The 14,693-nt window shown below is 47.8% G+C and overlaps 1 protein-coding gene across 3 annotated transcripts in view; it reads right to left on the bottom strand.

Moving 5' to 3' along the window:
- Nucleotides 1-14,693, bottom strand: part of XPC (XPC complex subunit, DNA damage recognition and repair factor) — a 29,335-nt gene that overhangs the window by 7,018 nt on the left and 7,624 nt on the right. For all 3 annotated transcript variants that reach the window (XM_053896811.1, XM_053896812.1, XM_019433583.2), the window contains exons 3-10: nt 13,676-13,794; nt 10,844-10,967; nt 9,744-9,828; nt 8,449-8,606; nt 7,836-7,956; nt 4,727-4,816; nt 2,600-3,493; nt 963-1,123 (exon numbers count right to left, since the gene is read on the bottom strand). In XM_053896811.1, coding sequence (XP_053752786.1) covers nt 963-1,123; nt 2,600-3,493; nt 4,727-4,816; nt 7,836-7,956; nt 8,449-8,606; nt 9,744-9,828; nt 10,844-10,967; nt 13,676-13,794 — 1,752 coding nt within the window. The remainder of the gene's footprint in view (nt 1-962; nt 1,124-2,599; nt 3,494-4,726; nt 4,817-7,835; nt 7,957-8,448; nt 8,607-9,743; nt 9,829-10,843; nt 10,968-13,675; nt 13,795-14,693) is intronic.

Raw genomic sequence — 14,693 nt, 5'->3', positions numbered from 1 at the left:
CATGCTGGCACTTTCTTCCTACCAGACCTCCTCTCCCACAACCGCGTCAGGAAGCCTGTGCCTTACCGCCTCGGTTAGGGCGGCCGGGCCCCGGGAGCCTCTCGTCGTCGCAGCTGAGGCCCTGAGCAGGCTGGAAGACGAAGTCCCACCACAGACCCTGAACAGGGGCTGTGGCCGTCTCCCTGCAGGGCTGACTCCTGCGCACAGGACTCACTCCACCCACCCGTGTGATTTCCCGGTTTCCTGGTTTTCTCTTTCCTCTACTCTACCTTTGGTCTTGCATTACCATGTTTTAAAAAAATCACTTCTGTTAGTTATTATTTCTCTCATCTGCTATTTCTTAAAAGTGCTGCTTCTACATTTCTCTGTTCCACACATTAAATTGACGTTAAAGTGATTTGTTTTCATTTTGTGTATATTTTACATTCATTTTCTCTTATTCCCTTCCCCCATTCTCTGGCAATTTTTTTTTTTTTTTTTTTTTTTTTTTTTGGTGTGGAGAAAATATACATAAAATGCATCATCTTCACCGTGATTAAGTGTGCAGTTCAGTGGCATCAACTGCATTCACAGTGTCGAGTAACCGTCCCCACCATCCATCTCCAGAATGTTTTCATCTTCCCGGAGAGAAGTTTTGTCCCCATTAAAATATGCACTCAGTTTGTCAGGATCAAATCTTTTCTTCCTTCTATTTTATGGGTATGTTTTTTTATTCTTATACAGACCTTGTTGTACTTTTTATTTCTCCCCATAACCTTTCTTCACCTGCTGGTCTTTCAATCCGTGTTGTTCTCATCTTTAAGCTACATTCCCTCTACCCACGTCCCACGTGGGACAGCGTGCACACACACCACAAAGCTCAACCCTTCTGACTAAAGGGCCGACGTTAGCAGCCCCCTGCCCCAGAAGGCCGCTAGTCCCGGGCCATCGGGAAGACAAAGCCACCGGGCCGCCTCACGCACCTGGAGTAGACAGCCTCTCCTCGACAATACCCCAGAATGGCGGCTGTCTCGGGGTAGATGGCCTCGTATTTCAGTAGATGCCTCTTCAGGGCGTACAAAGGGTGGTTCTTATATGTGCCAATGACCGTTGGCAAAGGCTGGCCCAGGTGCTTTGCCTGAAACTGCAAAGGCCAGAGAGACAACACTGAGCATGTCTGGAAGAGGAGGGGAGGTCTGAGGTGGGCGATCCTTAGACCCCCTTAGACCCCCACTGTTCGGAAACAGTGGAGCAGAGGTTTAACAAGCACCAGTAACAGTAACGTCCCCAGATAGATTTTAGATAAATCAAAAGCTGCAGAAGCATGTAATTCTGTGGCTCGTGGCAGCTCGGAAGGGTCACCTAACCTATTCACTCTCAGCGCTCAGACCCCTGGCAGCCCTCGCAGAGCAGCGCCTACTCTGTTCCTCGGGGAAGACACACGGGCTTTCTTCAGGCGGCCTCACGCGGAAGTGACACCACTAGCCTGCAGTGTGCGTGTACTTGACCCCGCTCTCCCGGGACACTCAAAGGGGCCGTTCACGCTGTGTGACTCGGCTTAGTCCGCTATAACTACTACTTGTTCTCCTAGCCCTTCTTCAAGGCTCTGGATTTCGCAGTGGGCGATTCCCCTGCTGTAGTTCACATCCTATTCCCCAAAGGCCCTGCGCCTTCCCTGGCATCTTTCTAAACGGCCCTCGTAGACTGGCAAGGACTGGCAAGGCGGAGTGGTCGGGAGTAGGAGCGCGGTCAGCCTCCACCGCAAACACTTTAGTCAGGACGCCACCTGCACAATTCCCACCTCCCCATCACTTCTGAGTAAAATGAGCCCGAACGCCGCCGGACTGAACTCTCAGCAGAGTGAACTGCACGGCTACGGAGAGTGGCACATAAACCCACGCTTCACCGGTCCTGACAAGGTGGGACTAATTCGTTGGCAAATCTGGGCAAAGGCTGAGCTCTACCCAACATAACTCATGCGTAAGGGGCTCGGGTCAATGGGGAGTCCTAGGACACACACACTGTGCTATGTCTTAGCAGCCTGCTTCCCAGAGTGCCTTCCGGAGTCCCTCCCTTCCCAGGAGAGGAGTGTTCTAGATCCGAGGAGGGACATTTGTGTGTGTGTGCTCCTTTGAGTGTGCATGGGGGGGGGGGCACAGGCGGGGACACAGAGGACCATCACATTCATGAGTTTTTCTTCACGGAGTGCAATTTATAGGACTTGCATAAATTATTTTCAAGCTCCAAATTTACAACTAGGCAATAACTAAAAACACACACAGTATATGCCTTCAAACCCAGATAGACACGGGTTCAAGTACGAAGGCAGTTTATCTCTCAGGTCCTACATTTTTAACTGGTAAAATTAAGGCAATAATCATCCCAGCTCTATAGTACTGTTGTGATAATTATAGGAGCTCACACTCAAAGACAACCCCACATGGGGCTGGGCACACATAAGGTGCACCAAGATGGGCCTCGAACCTGTGGCAGCTGAGGCCTTCCCTCTGAGTCCCCCCTCCTCTTCCCTCCCTGCCAGTCTTCCCTCAGTCCTCCTCCTCCTCCCTCTCTGCCCGCCTTCCCTCTGAGTCCCCTCGTCCTCCCTCCCCGCCAGCCTTACCTCTGAGTCCTCCTTCTTCTCCCTCTCCACCAACGGGCTCTGATACGGTCTCAAGGTTTCAGCCCACCACTTGGCATCAACTCGGCACTTGCGGGTTGTGGTCATCCAGGCTGGGTCGTACCTCTGGGTGACATCCCGGACCCAGCCGTCACCGTCGATGCCCACCACGTAGGTCATGGGCTTGGTGGCGTACTTGTAACAGGCCACGGCCTGGCCCACCACACCGTGCACACAGTCCACACACACCCACTTTTCCTCCTGCTCACAGAACACCTCCAGCCACTGGTCTCTGCCGGCCGCTGTCCCTCTCTGTGCCCCCTCACCATCACTGGAGATTTTCTTGCCTCGCTTGCTCTTACTGCTCGAAGAGCTCGTGGACGCTGCCGGAAAGCCAGAGCGCCTAGGGTGCTTTCCACGGTGGGTCCTGGAGTCACTCTTAGACCCTGCCTTTGTCCTCTGGGGGCCCGGGGCCCTCCTCTGCCTGGGAAGGCCAGGCTCAGAATCCTCATCGGATGAATGACGGGCTTCCCCACTGGACGGCTCGAAGTCAGAGCCATTGCTGCCCCTCTCACTCCCACTCTCCTCTTTGTACGACACCCTGGAGGCCACCTGCCGCTCCCGGCCCTGCCGACGTCTCCGGCGGCCCTCCTCCTGCTCCCCCGCCTTGCACTCCTCTTCCTCACTGGAGGAGGGCCCACGCCGTTTCTTCCCAACCGCGGCTGCCTTGCTCCTCTTCCCTCTGGCGCTTGGACTGCCAGTGCCCGCAGAAGGAGTGCTCTCTTGTCCGGTCCCCTTGCCACTCTTGGGTTTAGCTTGGTTTTCCGGAACTGGGCTGGAAGTTTCCAAGGAGCCTCCGGGACCCTCTGTAGATCTCTCCTTGGAAGCTTTCTTTCCCTTAAACAGAAGAGGAATTTTTGTTTTTTCCTTTTTTTTTTTTTGCTAATGATAGGAGATCCTATAATCTACCAGGCCCAAGTCACTGGCTACAGAACCCATGTACACAGGATGTCCCCAGCTCAGACAGTGACAGGCTGGCTCGACTTTAGGACTGTAAGACGGCATTCACTGAAACCCAAGGCACCTTAGGCCACAGTGTGACTCTTTCCACTCTGGAGTGTGGCCCGGGGAAAAGAACACCGGAAACAGACAAACCTGGGCTCCAATCCCAGCTCTGTTTCTCCTTTCTTCTATGGTGCCAGTAAAGTATGCAGACGTTTATTCACTTGCTTTCAAATATTTTTTACACATAGACTTATACATAAACACCTATAAACGTCTCCGTATGTACCCATAAACGTATCATTAGGTACATATGAACCTCTGAATCTCAGTGTCCTTGGCAATAATACACACCTTGCATACAATGTACCTTTTTTTTTTTTTTTTTTTTTTGGCACATAACGTATCTTGCAAACAAAATACTGACAGACTTAATAAAGTTGTTGCATTAAGAATACAGAATTTCAGGGCCGCCTGGGCGGCTCAGTCGGTTGAGCGGCCGACTTTGGCTCAGGTCATGATCTCATGGTTTCGAGTTCGAACCCTGCATCTGTGCTGTCAGCACAGAGCCCACTACGGATCCTCTGTCCCCCTCCTTCTCTGCCCCTCTCCCACTCATTGTCTCTCTCTCAAAATAAATAAATAAATAAATAAATAAATAAATAAATAAATAAATAAATAAATAGATAAGTAAACTTAAAAACAAAAAAAATCCACCTCTGACACTACGTTTCAGACCGTGCTAACAGTGCAGTGAGTACAGCACCGAGCCTCCTCCTTAGACGATGGCGGAATGCAGAGTCCTTCACCCGCTATCACTCCACACTGACGAGGAGGAGGGGGAGGAGGATGGGGCCTTTCTACTGCACCTCACGGCAGAAACTAACCCACCAAGGAGCCAAGATCTCTCTCAGGCCCCTCTCTACACCTCAAGCTCCATCAAGCTCAGGCTGCCGGAGGCCCACTGGTGTCCAGTCTTCCCAACACAGGGGACGTGCAAGGCAGGCTCCAAGAGGCCCATGCCCTGTGAATACCAACCCTTGAAAAAAGTCCAATGACCAATTTTTTTGTGAAGTGCGAGAATTTCTCCCTTCTTATTGACACAACTACCCTCTGGGAGAACCCCACCTTTGCTGTAGGTAACTTCAGAGGAACCGGCTGCAGAGACAATACCAGTCGGGTGGGGAGCTGCAGGGCCCGGAGAATCAGTAAAAATATCTACAATGAAAAACAATGACACATTTATTCTAAGAAAAAAAAAATATGAGGATTTAACTAATTCTATGTTGTTTCTTGTGGGTAGATTTTTATAACGGGGAAAAGTCAGAAACAACCAAGCAAGAGAGGCTGGAAACCTCCATGCTATTAAAAATAATCCTGGAGAGGGGCACCTGGGTGGCTCAGTCGGTTAGGTATCCGACTTTGGCTCAGGTCATGATCTCACGGTTTGTGAGTTCAAGCCCTGTGTCGGGCTCTGTGCTGACAACTAGGAGCCTGGAGCTTGCTTTGGATTCTGTGTCTCCCTCTCTCTCTGCCCCTTCTCCCACTTGTGCTCTGTCTCTCTCTCTGAAAAATAATGTAAAATAATAATAATAATAATAATAATAATGCTGAAGAGATTTATCTTCGTAGAAAAATGGTTTGCTTTTTATGTGTAATGTTAATTTTTGTAAAAAAAAAAAAAAAGTATAGAAATATAAACATATAAGCGTGTTTAGAAAAGGACCCATTTTGGGGATATGGGTGTTTACAGGTGATTTTTTTTCCAATTTATCTATCTTCTGATTGTTCTGTATTCAACATATGTCGTGCATGTGATTAAGAGAAAATAATTAAATGACATCACTCTAAGAAGAAAAAACAGAAAACATCATTATCACCAGATCCCCAAAGTCTACTCCATTTTCCATTTTTCCCACAAGGAGTCTTTCAACTGGAGGCTGCGACTCTAAAAATCTGTTACCCTGTAAGGATGGGAGCCTGGTTGGGGGAATAAACCTCCAAAACAGCGACAGTGACAGTGACAAAGTATCTGAGCAAGATCTTCCCATGCGGACCTCAGGGACCCGCTTCTCCTGAATTACTGTAACGCCCAGCTGAGAAAGCCAGAAATAGGAGGGTGAGTTTTCCATGAAAAGCCATGTTGTGACGAAAAAAAAGATTACTTTTGCACGTTTCTTCTGAAGTTAAAAGCAGAGGGGGTGAGAAAACATCAAAGAAACCCAAATTGAGGGACCCCCCATAAAATTCCTAAGCAGTATTCTTCAAAAGTATCAAGATAGCAAGGACAAGAGAAGACTGAGAAACTGTCAGAATAGAGGAGACAAGGAGTCATGGTGGATAAATGGAATTAGAATTAACCCATACATCCTCGGGCAATTGATTTTTGATGAGGGTGCCAAGACCATGCAATCCCCACTGAAAATCTTGTCTCTTCGGCCAACAGTGAAGATAACACAACAGATAGCTGGGAGAGCGGTCTCCTCAACCAAGGGTGCTGGAACGACTGTGTCTCCACATGCAAAAGAATGAAGGTGAATGCTCACCTCACATCATATATAAATAGTAACTCAAAATGGATGAAAGACCTATATGTAAGAGGTCTACAAGTATAAAACTCCTAGCAGAAAACAGAGGAAGAAATCTACGTGAGCTTGGATTTGGCAATGGATTTTTAGATATGACACCAAAAGTATAAGGAACAAAGGAAAAACAGAAAAACTGAACTTTGACAAAATGAAAACTTTTGTACATCAACAGACTTTATCAAGAAAGGGAAAAGACAACCTACAGAATAGGAGAGAATATTTGCATATGTGACAGGTGCCTAGTGTCTAGAGTACATACAGAACTCTCCCGATTGAACAAAAAAAAAGACAGAGAACCCAACTAAAAAACAGGCATTGGATTTACTTGGGTATTTCTCTGAAGGAGATATACAAATGGCCAATAACCACATGGAGACGCTAACCATCACGAGTCACCAGGGAAACGTAAGTCAAAACCACAACGAGATACCACTTCACACCCCTTCGGATGACTACAATAAAAAAAATTTTTTAAAGGAAAACAACGAGCATTGGCGAAGATGTGGACAAAGTGGAGTCCCTGCACCCTGCTGGTGGGAACGTGCAACGGTGCAGCCGCTGTGGAAAAGTCTGACGATTCCTCAAAAAGTTAAACACGGAATGACCCAGCAACTCCACTCCTCAGAAGAAGTGAAAACAAGAGCTCGAGTTAAGTACACGTACGCACACGTTTACGGCAGTGCTCCTTACAACAGCCAAGAGATGGAAACAACCGAAATGCCCAACTGATGAATAAACAACATGTGGTCTATCCAGTCACAGAAGGTCACAGGTTGTATTGCTTCCACATGAAACATCCAGAACACGTAAATCTGTGGAGACGGAAGGCAGACCGGTGGCTGCCAGGTGCTTAAGGGAGAGGGAGGAGGAAGCAGAATGCCGGGTAACTATTTAATGGGCACACGGTATCATTTTGGGGTGGGAAAATACTTTGCAAATACACACAGCAACAAAGACAGGGAGGACAGAACTCAAATATTAATGCTTGTCCCTGGGAGGTGGCATTTTGGCATGATTCCTGGCCGTGTCAGATATGAGACTTTTTCAAGCCAGATCAGAAGACAGGTAAAGATGCCTCTCATTTGGGCTCTTAAGATCCAAGAAGTCTGGTCTCTTGCCCTGAACAAAGAGAAAAGCTGGAGCTCAGACACAAGCATACGTGATTAACAGGAATCTTTCAGGGGTAAAACTGCATTTCTACCTCTGTTTTTCAGACACAACAACATCTTGGTGGACAGAACTCTCCTCGCCGCACAGCAACCGGCCAGTGTCGCTGCTCAAACTGGAAGGGAGGAAAACACTTCCTGAAGGATTTCGGCAGCCAGTGTTTGAAAAACCATTTCCCTGGGATGTCTGGATGTAATTTCTGGATATTTAATGGAAACAAGTCGAGGGCGCCTGACCAAAACTGAAGTGCTCTGTACTCCAGGACGGCAAGCAATAGTCACTGGTCTCGATCCGGACTCCAGGGCTTCCCAACGGAATGACCCTGAGAAAGTTTTTTGGCCTCTCTGAGCTTCAGAACCTATTTTTTATCTTACGAGGACTGAGTAAGAACATGGAAAACACTGGAACAGTATCTGGCACATGACTGCCATGGTCATTTGCTAACAGTCCTAAAGAACAGTGCTGCCAGGAAGACCACTTACGTGGACCAACTCTTCATCATCCCGCGCAGAGTAAATAGCAAATCTCCTTTCCAATGTGGTCTGTAGGCCATCTTGCTCGTTGGTTGAAAGGTCTGCATTAACTGTAAATGTTCCAATGAACCTGGAAAGAAACCAGGCGTTCCCTGTGTCACAGGTCATGGCAAAGAGGAATGCTCGCTATTCTTTTATAGCCAAGAAAATCAGAAGGGACGGTCTCGGAAGGGAGCATGAGCCTCGGCTGCCTATGCCCTGCTTTTCCCAGTCTGAGCGGCTTGACCCCTGCTCACCACTGAGGACCCCGCCACACTCACATCCCTGGTTGCCTTCCCAGACCCCCGGCTGCTCTGTGCACCCACAGGCCCCAGCACATCCCCTCCTGAGCACTCCTACCAGCACGCTACCCTGATGAACTGAGTGCACCGGTCTTCCCGGCCAGCCTGGGAGCTCTTCGAGGGCAGAGATCATGCCTGACGCTTCTCTGTCTTCAGTGCTGTGCCCAAGGCCTGGCATATAGGATCCTTTCAGGGAAGGTGTGTGGAACTGACCTGCCCCCAGACTCTGCGAGACATAAGTCCTACACTGGGGTTCTGCAGGACGGGCTGGAGGGCCGTACCATTTCACCAGGTTCGACAGGTAGCAGGCATCCACGTCTTGAGGTGGCACTTGGGTAAAGCGAGCTGGGATGATGGACAGGCCAATGGCAAGCAGATCTGGCTGGTTGCAAATGTTACTGCGATAGAAACCATTTGCCAGCAGGCACAACAGGTGAACCTGGGAAAAAGGGGAAGATGGTAGGCTGAAAACCGGAGGGGCTTCTGCTGCCAGACTGAGTGACATTTTGTGGGCAGGAGTTCTTTGTTGTTATTTCTACATACAGAAAGAAAAATTCCATGTCAGCCATTTCCCAAGACTTTGTCACCCTGTCCCCTCCCTACTTATTCCCTCACAGAAATAATCAAATCTCAAAATTGCAAAATAAAAACTTTTTTTTTTTCTTTTAAAGGCCTTGTCTTTTAGATATATGCTGTAGGATTTACGGATGACGTTCTACAACGTCTGGGGTTTGCTCCAAAAAGATTGGCAGGAAAAGTGAGTTGTGGGAGAGAAGGTCGAGGCCGCACAAGCGCCAGCAACTGTCCAAGCTGGGGGTCGGCACGGGTTCACCACGCTGCTAGCCCCCCAGCCCTGGAAGAACCCAGCCCCTCCCACTGCAGACCCCACGTCTGCCCTTCACCTGAGTTCCAACTGCTCCCCAACCTAATGAGATGATCACAGGACTGCTCCCCATCGCCCCACAGCTTTACATCATTTTCCCTGCAAAACCGTCGTCAAACCCACTATGACCACCCCGTTTGAGTCAGTGGCTCACCCTTCTCCCCTCACTGAAGCTTACAATCTGGGAGCCGTATTAACTCTTCCCCTGCTTTCACCTCTACCAAAAGGTACAAGCAGCACAGCTATCCCATATACTCCTCAAGGCTTTGGGGCGGCGGGGGGGGAGGGGTCTCATCTCTTCACTGTCCTTGCTCTGCATTCACCTCACCTCCATATTTCTGCGGCTGCTACAGACACACGGGTCTCTTCCACCTCTGCCGTCTCTACCTCCTCTGGCTGCCGCTGCCGACCCAAGGGACATCAAAGTGCCCTTCCCTCGCTCTCCACAGGCCTCCGATGCATGCACCCCCCAAGATGCAGACACACTGGTCGTCCCACCATGTGCTCTCAGCTCGGCCTGGGCAGTCCCCCCAGCCTGTGTCCTCTGCCCTTTCTCTTCAATAAAGCCTTCCTCCGCTGCTCAACCCACGCCGATCCCTTTCCTTATTCCCAGGCTTCACTGAGACCAAAGTTCTGGCACCACACCACCTTGCCTTGACAGAGAGGACACTGTCCTTTCACCCCTGCCCTTACCTTGTGTGTGTCCTCACGGACTTCTTTACTGAAACGGTTCATCATCCTCCGAAGATATGTCTCAAACTCCATTTTTATCCTTTCACTGCCATGCATATGGAAAAATCCGAGGATGAAGTGGGAGACGGGCGACGCCTGACCCCAGCCCCCAGTCACTTCCTTTCCCTTGTGATGTCTCATGAATGGCGCCCCTTGTTTTCCCGCACGAGGTTGTGCAGGCGAATCTGCAAGCTGGCTACCTTCTGCAGATTTTCTGGTCCTTCTCGCCTAAATGCCTAGACTTTCTCTACCCGACACGCCACACAGACGTGCTTTGAAGTGCACATTCTCCAAGCAGTCCTCTCTGCCTGTCTGACCTCCCGATTACGGATTCCCCCCCTTAGCATGGGTACTTTTGTGCTACATTGGTGCACACTCATTTGTTGGTGCTGCTCTGCTGTAAGAGGTCTCTCATGCCGGTGTCCCCTGCATCCATAAGCCAACTTCACACTTCTTGAATGACTTCTATCATCTCCTTTCTTCGTGCCTGATGATGTGCCTGTCACACAGCGGGAGTCATTGGCCATTAACTACAAGGTGTGGTGTTACACATTCCCAAGCCACCAGGGGCTACAGCGGTCCCAGGAACCTAGGGATGGAATGGGGGCTCCCTACCACAGTGGGGCACTGCCTCAAATCGTGCAGTATGATGTGGTGCGACAAGATGAGGGTCAAGTTGGATGGAGAGGGATTTAGATCTTGGCTCATCCACTTCCTGTCTGAGTGACTCCTAAAACTTTACTGAATTTCTCAGAGCGCCCAGGTCCTCACTCACAAACTACCTTAAAGTTTAAGTTAACAGACAACCCGCAGAGCCCTTGGACACAACAGATGTTTAATACCTAAGAGTTTCCTCTCTCTCCACGCCCTGCCCCAGCCAGAGAACAAACCAAGATTCTTGTTCAAGTCCTAAAGGTGACCCCAGGGCTCTCCCACCTAAGGCTCCTGACCACTTTGGTACTCAGCCCTGGTCTCCTACGTGTTTCTCAAAAGCTCTCGTCACATAGCAGCTCTTGCTGATTATATGCGACAGGAATCTAGAAGCAAATGCCTAATCTTACCTTCTTTCTCTGGCTTTTGCCTGCTGGGGTGTTTCAATTTCTATCTCCACTGGCTTCACAGGCAGGACAGATTTAGAGAAGGCTGCATTTTCTCCTGCATCACTCGGCACAGGCTCACTAAGTTCTATCAACAAAAATATTCAAAAATCAGTGATAATAATTATTATAACAGCGATCACACGAACAAAATTGAGTTCTGCTGAGATGGAGGGAGTAAGGAACAGAACAGGACAGATGCGAGGCAGGAGTCCCCTACTCCTATCATGTTTTTGAGTACCTCAAAAATGCCACACACTGTGCTGTTTTACTTTATTGCTCATTGAAGTTGATTGAACAGCAACCCAGAGACACAGGAAACTAGGGCACAGAAACACTGAGTTGAATTAAATACAGATCTCTGGTATCAAGGAGCTGATGCTCAAGTATGTGTTTTAGTAGAGACTTAGCCTTTATCCAAGGGAAAAAAAAGTGCCAAACAAGAACAATTTTCTATTCTCTGTTTTACTACAGTAACACATATCACAATTTGCTCTGTATAGAGGAATGACTGAGGGGTCTTCACAGCCCCAATCGCAAACCTGTAATGATGAGGAATGCATCTTTTTTTCTCTTTATCCCCTGCATCACTTGTAAACGCTAGCTGACATAAACTGAATTCACTGAACTGGATCTAACTGCGAATGTCATCAGCAAAGGCCCTTTTAAAGCGGCTGTGGGTCCAGATGCACTGACACCCCGTTGGTAATGAACACACCTAATGTCAAGACCTGGTTTGTATATACGGGTCCCTACTGAAAAGAGCCAGGACTTCCTGCAGAAACAAAAGCTGATTATAGGTCTGGAGCAAGAAAAGTATAGGGTGGGCCTGGCACATCTTCTTGTGCCAGAAAACGAAAATGTTCTCAAAAATGAGTAAGGCCAGAGCAACAGGACACAGCAGGGTAACTGGCTTAAAGGGGCTCCCACGAGCCAAATCTGGGACAGTCTGAAGATCAAAAAGTATAACAATACTAACTGATAACATATTTCAATTTTTAAAATATCTGAGTCCACAACGATACTCAAAATAAATTCTTAAAAGAAAAAGTTCTTCTTTACAGATCAAAGTCACCTGATCGATGAATATGAAATGACAGATTCAGAATATTCCATTTTGCAATGCTCAGTGTAATAATCTCTGACTTGGTAAAGATCAAAACATACTAAAACCATTAAGTAGGGGCACCTGGGGGGCTCAATGGGTTAAGTGTCTGACTTCAGCTCAGGTCACAATCTCACTGTTTGTGAGTTTGAGCCCCGCATCAGGCTCTCTGTTGACAATGCAGAGTCTGCTTCAGATCCTCTGTCTCCCTCTCTCTCTGCCCCTTCCCCACACACAGGTGTGTGTTCTCTCTCAAAAAGAAACATTAAAAAGAAATTCTTTAGTACCACCCGAGACGGCTAATTAAAGAGGAAAAAATGTACCTTTATATTGTTGCAACCTGGCAGGACCACCTTACACGATCGAACTTTGCGTCACTAGTAGGACAACCTGATATTAGGTGCCTCTTAACGGATGCAGTATTAAGAGCTGAACCTAAATTCAGGTAAACCTTACATGTATAAGAAACCAAGAGACACTGAAACCCATTACCACCACCCTGAGATGTGTGACTGTCTGTCAGACAAAACTAGACTATGAGACATCCCACAAAAGAAGAGGCCACGACTCTTCAAAAACAGCAGTGTTCCACAAGTGAAAAAACAGGGCTGGGTAGCACATACTGTTCTCGACTAAAGGAGACTAAAGCGGTATAACCAAATACAAGGCTCACACCTTAGATCCTGGATTAGCAACAAACAAAAACATACCTAGGAAGGATATTTTTGTAACAAATGGGGACTTTTCATTTTCTTAGGTGTGAAAATATTTTATCATGTAGGAGAATGTCTTATTCTTGAAATGCATGAAGTATTTACAAGTAAAGTGCCAGGGTGTCTGCAACTTATTTTCTTTTTAAATGTTTATTTTTCAGAGACAGAGAGAGCAGTGCATGCATACAAGCAGGAGAGGGGCAGAGAGAGGGGGAGAGAATCCCAAGCAGGCTCCCCACTGTCAGCTCAGAGCCAGATTTGGGGCTTAACCCGGTGAACTGTGAGATCATATCCTGAGACTGAGCCACCCCGGCGCCCTTGCAACTTACTTTCAAATGGTTCTACAATGTATATATGCAGAGAGAAAGACACATTCAATATGGCAAATGTTACAGTTAGGAATCTAGGTGGGGTCTATGTACTACATTAAAAATTTTTTTTGTTGGTTTTCAAAAATCATTTTCCAAATCAAGAGCTGAGATAGAGTCAAGCTAGACAGAAGGAATCAGGGATGATAATATTAGCGGCTACTTACTGTGAATATATGAGGCTTTAGGCCCATTACATTTGCAAACCTTTCCTCCGCCAACACAGTTCTGGATCCTAGCCTGTGCACAGCTCACAGGGAGCATTCAATGCTTACTGAATGTCATCAGTGAAAAAACTCAGCTCTGACAGGTGGATTTGCTCACTCCACTATAAGTGACAAAGCTGGGCTCTGAACCCAGGACTCAAAGCCTGTGTGCTTTCTACGAGATGACGTTCCCTCTCTCTTTCACAATCTACTCCTGACAGCCACCAGAGGAAGACCATACGTTTTCGGTAACCTGGTCATGAATTTTTCCTTGCATCAAAAGCAAGTCCCTACTGCAACCTTATTAGATCTCAGTTTCGAAAGGGAACAACGGGTAACTAAGTGACATGCCTCTAAGCCGATTCAACCAGAAAAACACAATCACACAGCTCTGATGTTTTTACCTTCTACCTCTTCCCAATCATCGTCACTTTCTTCCTCCTCGTCTCCTTCACAGCTGCCTTTGTCCACAGCAGCCTCTCTCTTTGGATGGTGTGCCTTCTTGGGGGCACTGGCAAAGTCCCTGTGTAAAGATCACAGGAGGGAAGGTGAAGAAGATTCCCATACCCTAGAAGGACTCCTTCTATTTGCTGAGAACCTGTTGCAATTATGTAAAGATGATGTGTGAGCTCTGAGCCTCATACCCTCCATCAGCGTGGGTCCCAAGTGCTCCTCAAGATGTGCTCTGATCATCAGTCTGACGCTGGATGTGCTGTCAGAAAGAAGGCAATGACCCTACAACCTAGAGCTGTGTGAGGGAAAACGCAGCTGAGCCTGCAGGGGGTACAGGGAACATCAGAAGGAACTACAGTAATAATGGGAGTTCCAGAAGTAAAAGCTGTGGTGTCTGGGTGTCTACACGTGCAGGTGGGCACCACAACGGAGAAGAGGGGATTCCCATTTGCTGGTCCTACCAGGAGCCAACTCAGATAATTGTTTCCCCCCACTTTAAGAATTATGATGTAAGGAGACAGAAGCTAGTGGAATTCTAACTTCAGGGTATGCAGGGATGTGACTGTATGCAGGTCTGTCATACACAACAACAAAAGCTTGGGCAGCTAGCTGGTTCAGTAGATAAGGACACGGGGAAGTGGCCACAGCTGACTAACTGGCCCAAGATGAAATGGTTGTTAATATGTAACCTACTCTTTGCAATTTCATATACATTCTAAAATGTGTTTAGAGCTCTGAGTTACTTTTCAGCTTTTATAATGTTTGACAGTGGTGATAACATCGTCTCGGATTTCAGCGCAGACATTTAAAATAACCGATCCTCAGTCTTCAGCTCTAAAACTCCACATTTTGCCTTTTTAGCCTGTTTCTCTCTCTCAATGCCACAGAAACAAAAACATTTCTCCTGAGAGTGAATGTAACGGAAGTGTCCGTGTGCTATGGGTTTGACTGCGGTGGACTCTCAACAGA

Source organism: Panthera pardus, unplaced genomic scaffold, assembly GCF_024362965.1.
Source record: "Panthera pardus isolate Hobbes unplaced genomic scaffold, ASM2436296v1 HiC_scaffold_8, whole genome shotgun sequence".
Lineage (NCBI taxonomy): Eukaryota > Metazoa > Chordata > Mammalia > Carnivora > Felidae > Panthera > Panthera pardus.
This window is presented reverse-complemented; position numbering and strand designations above follow the sequence as displayed.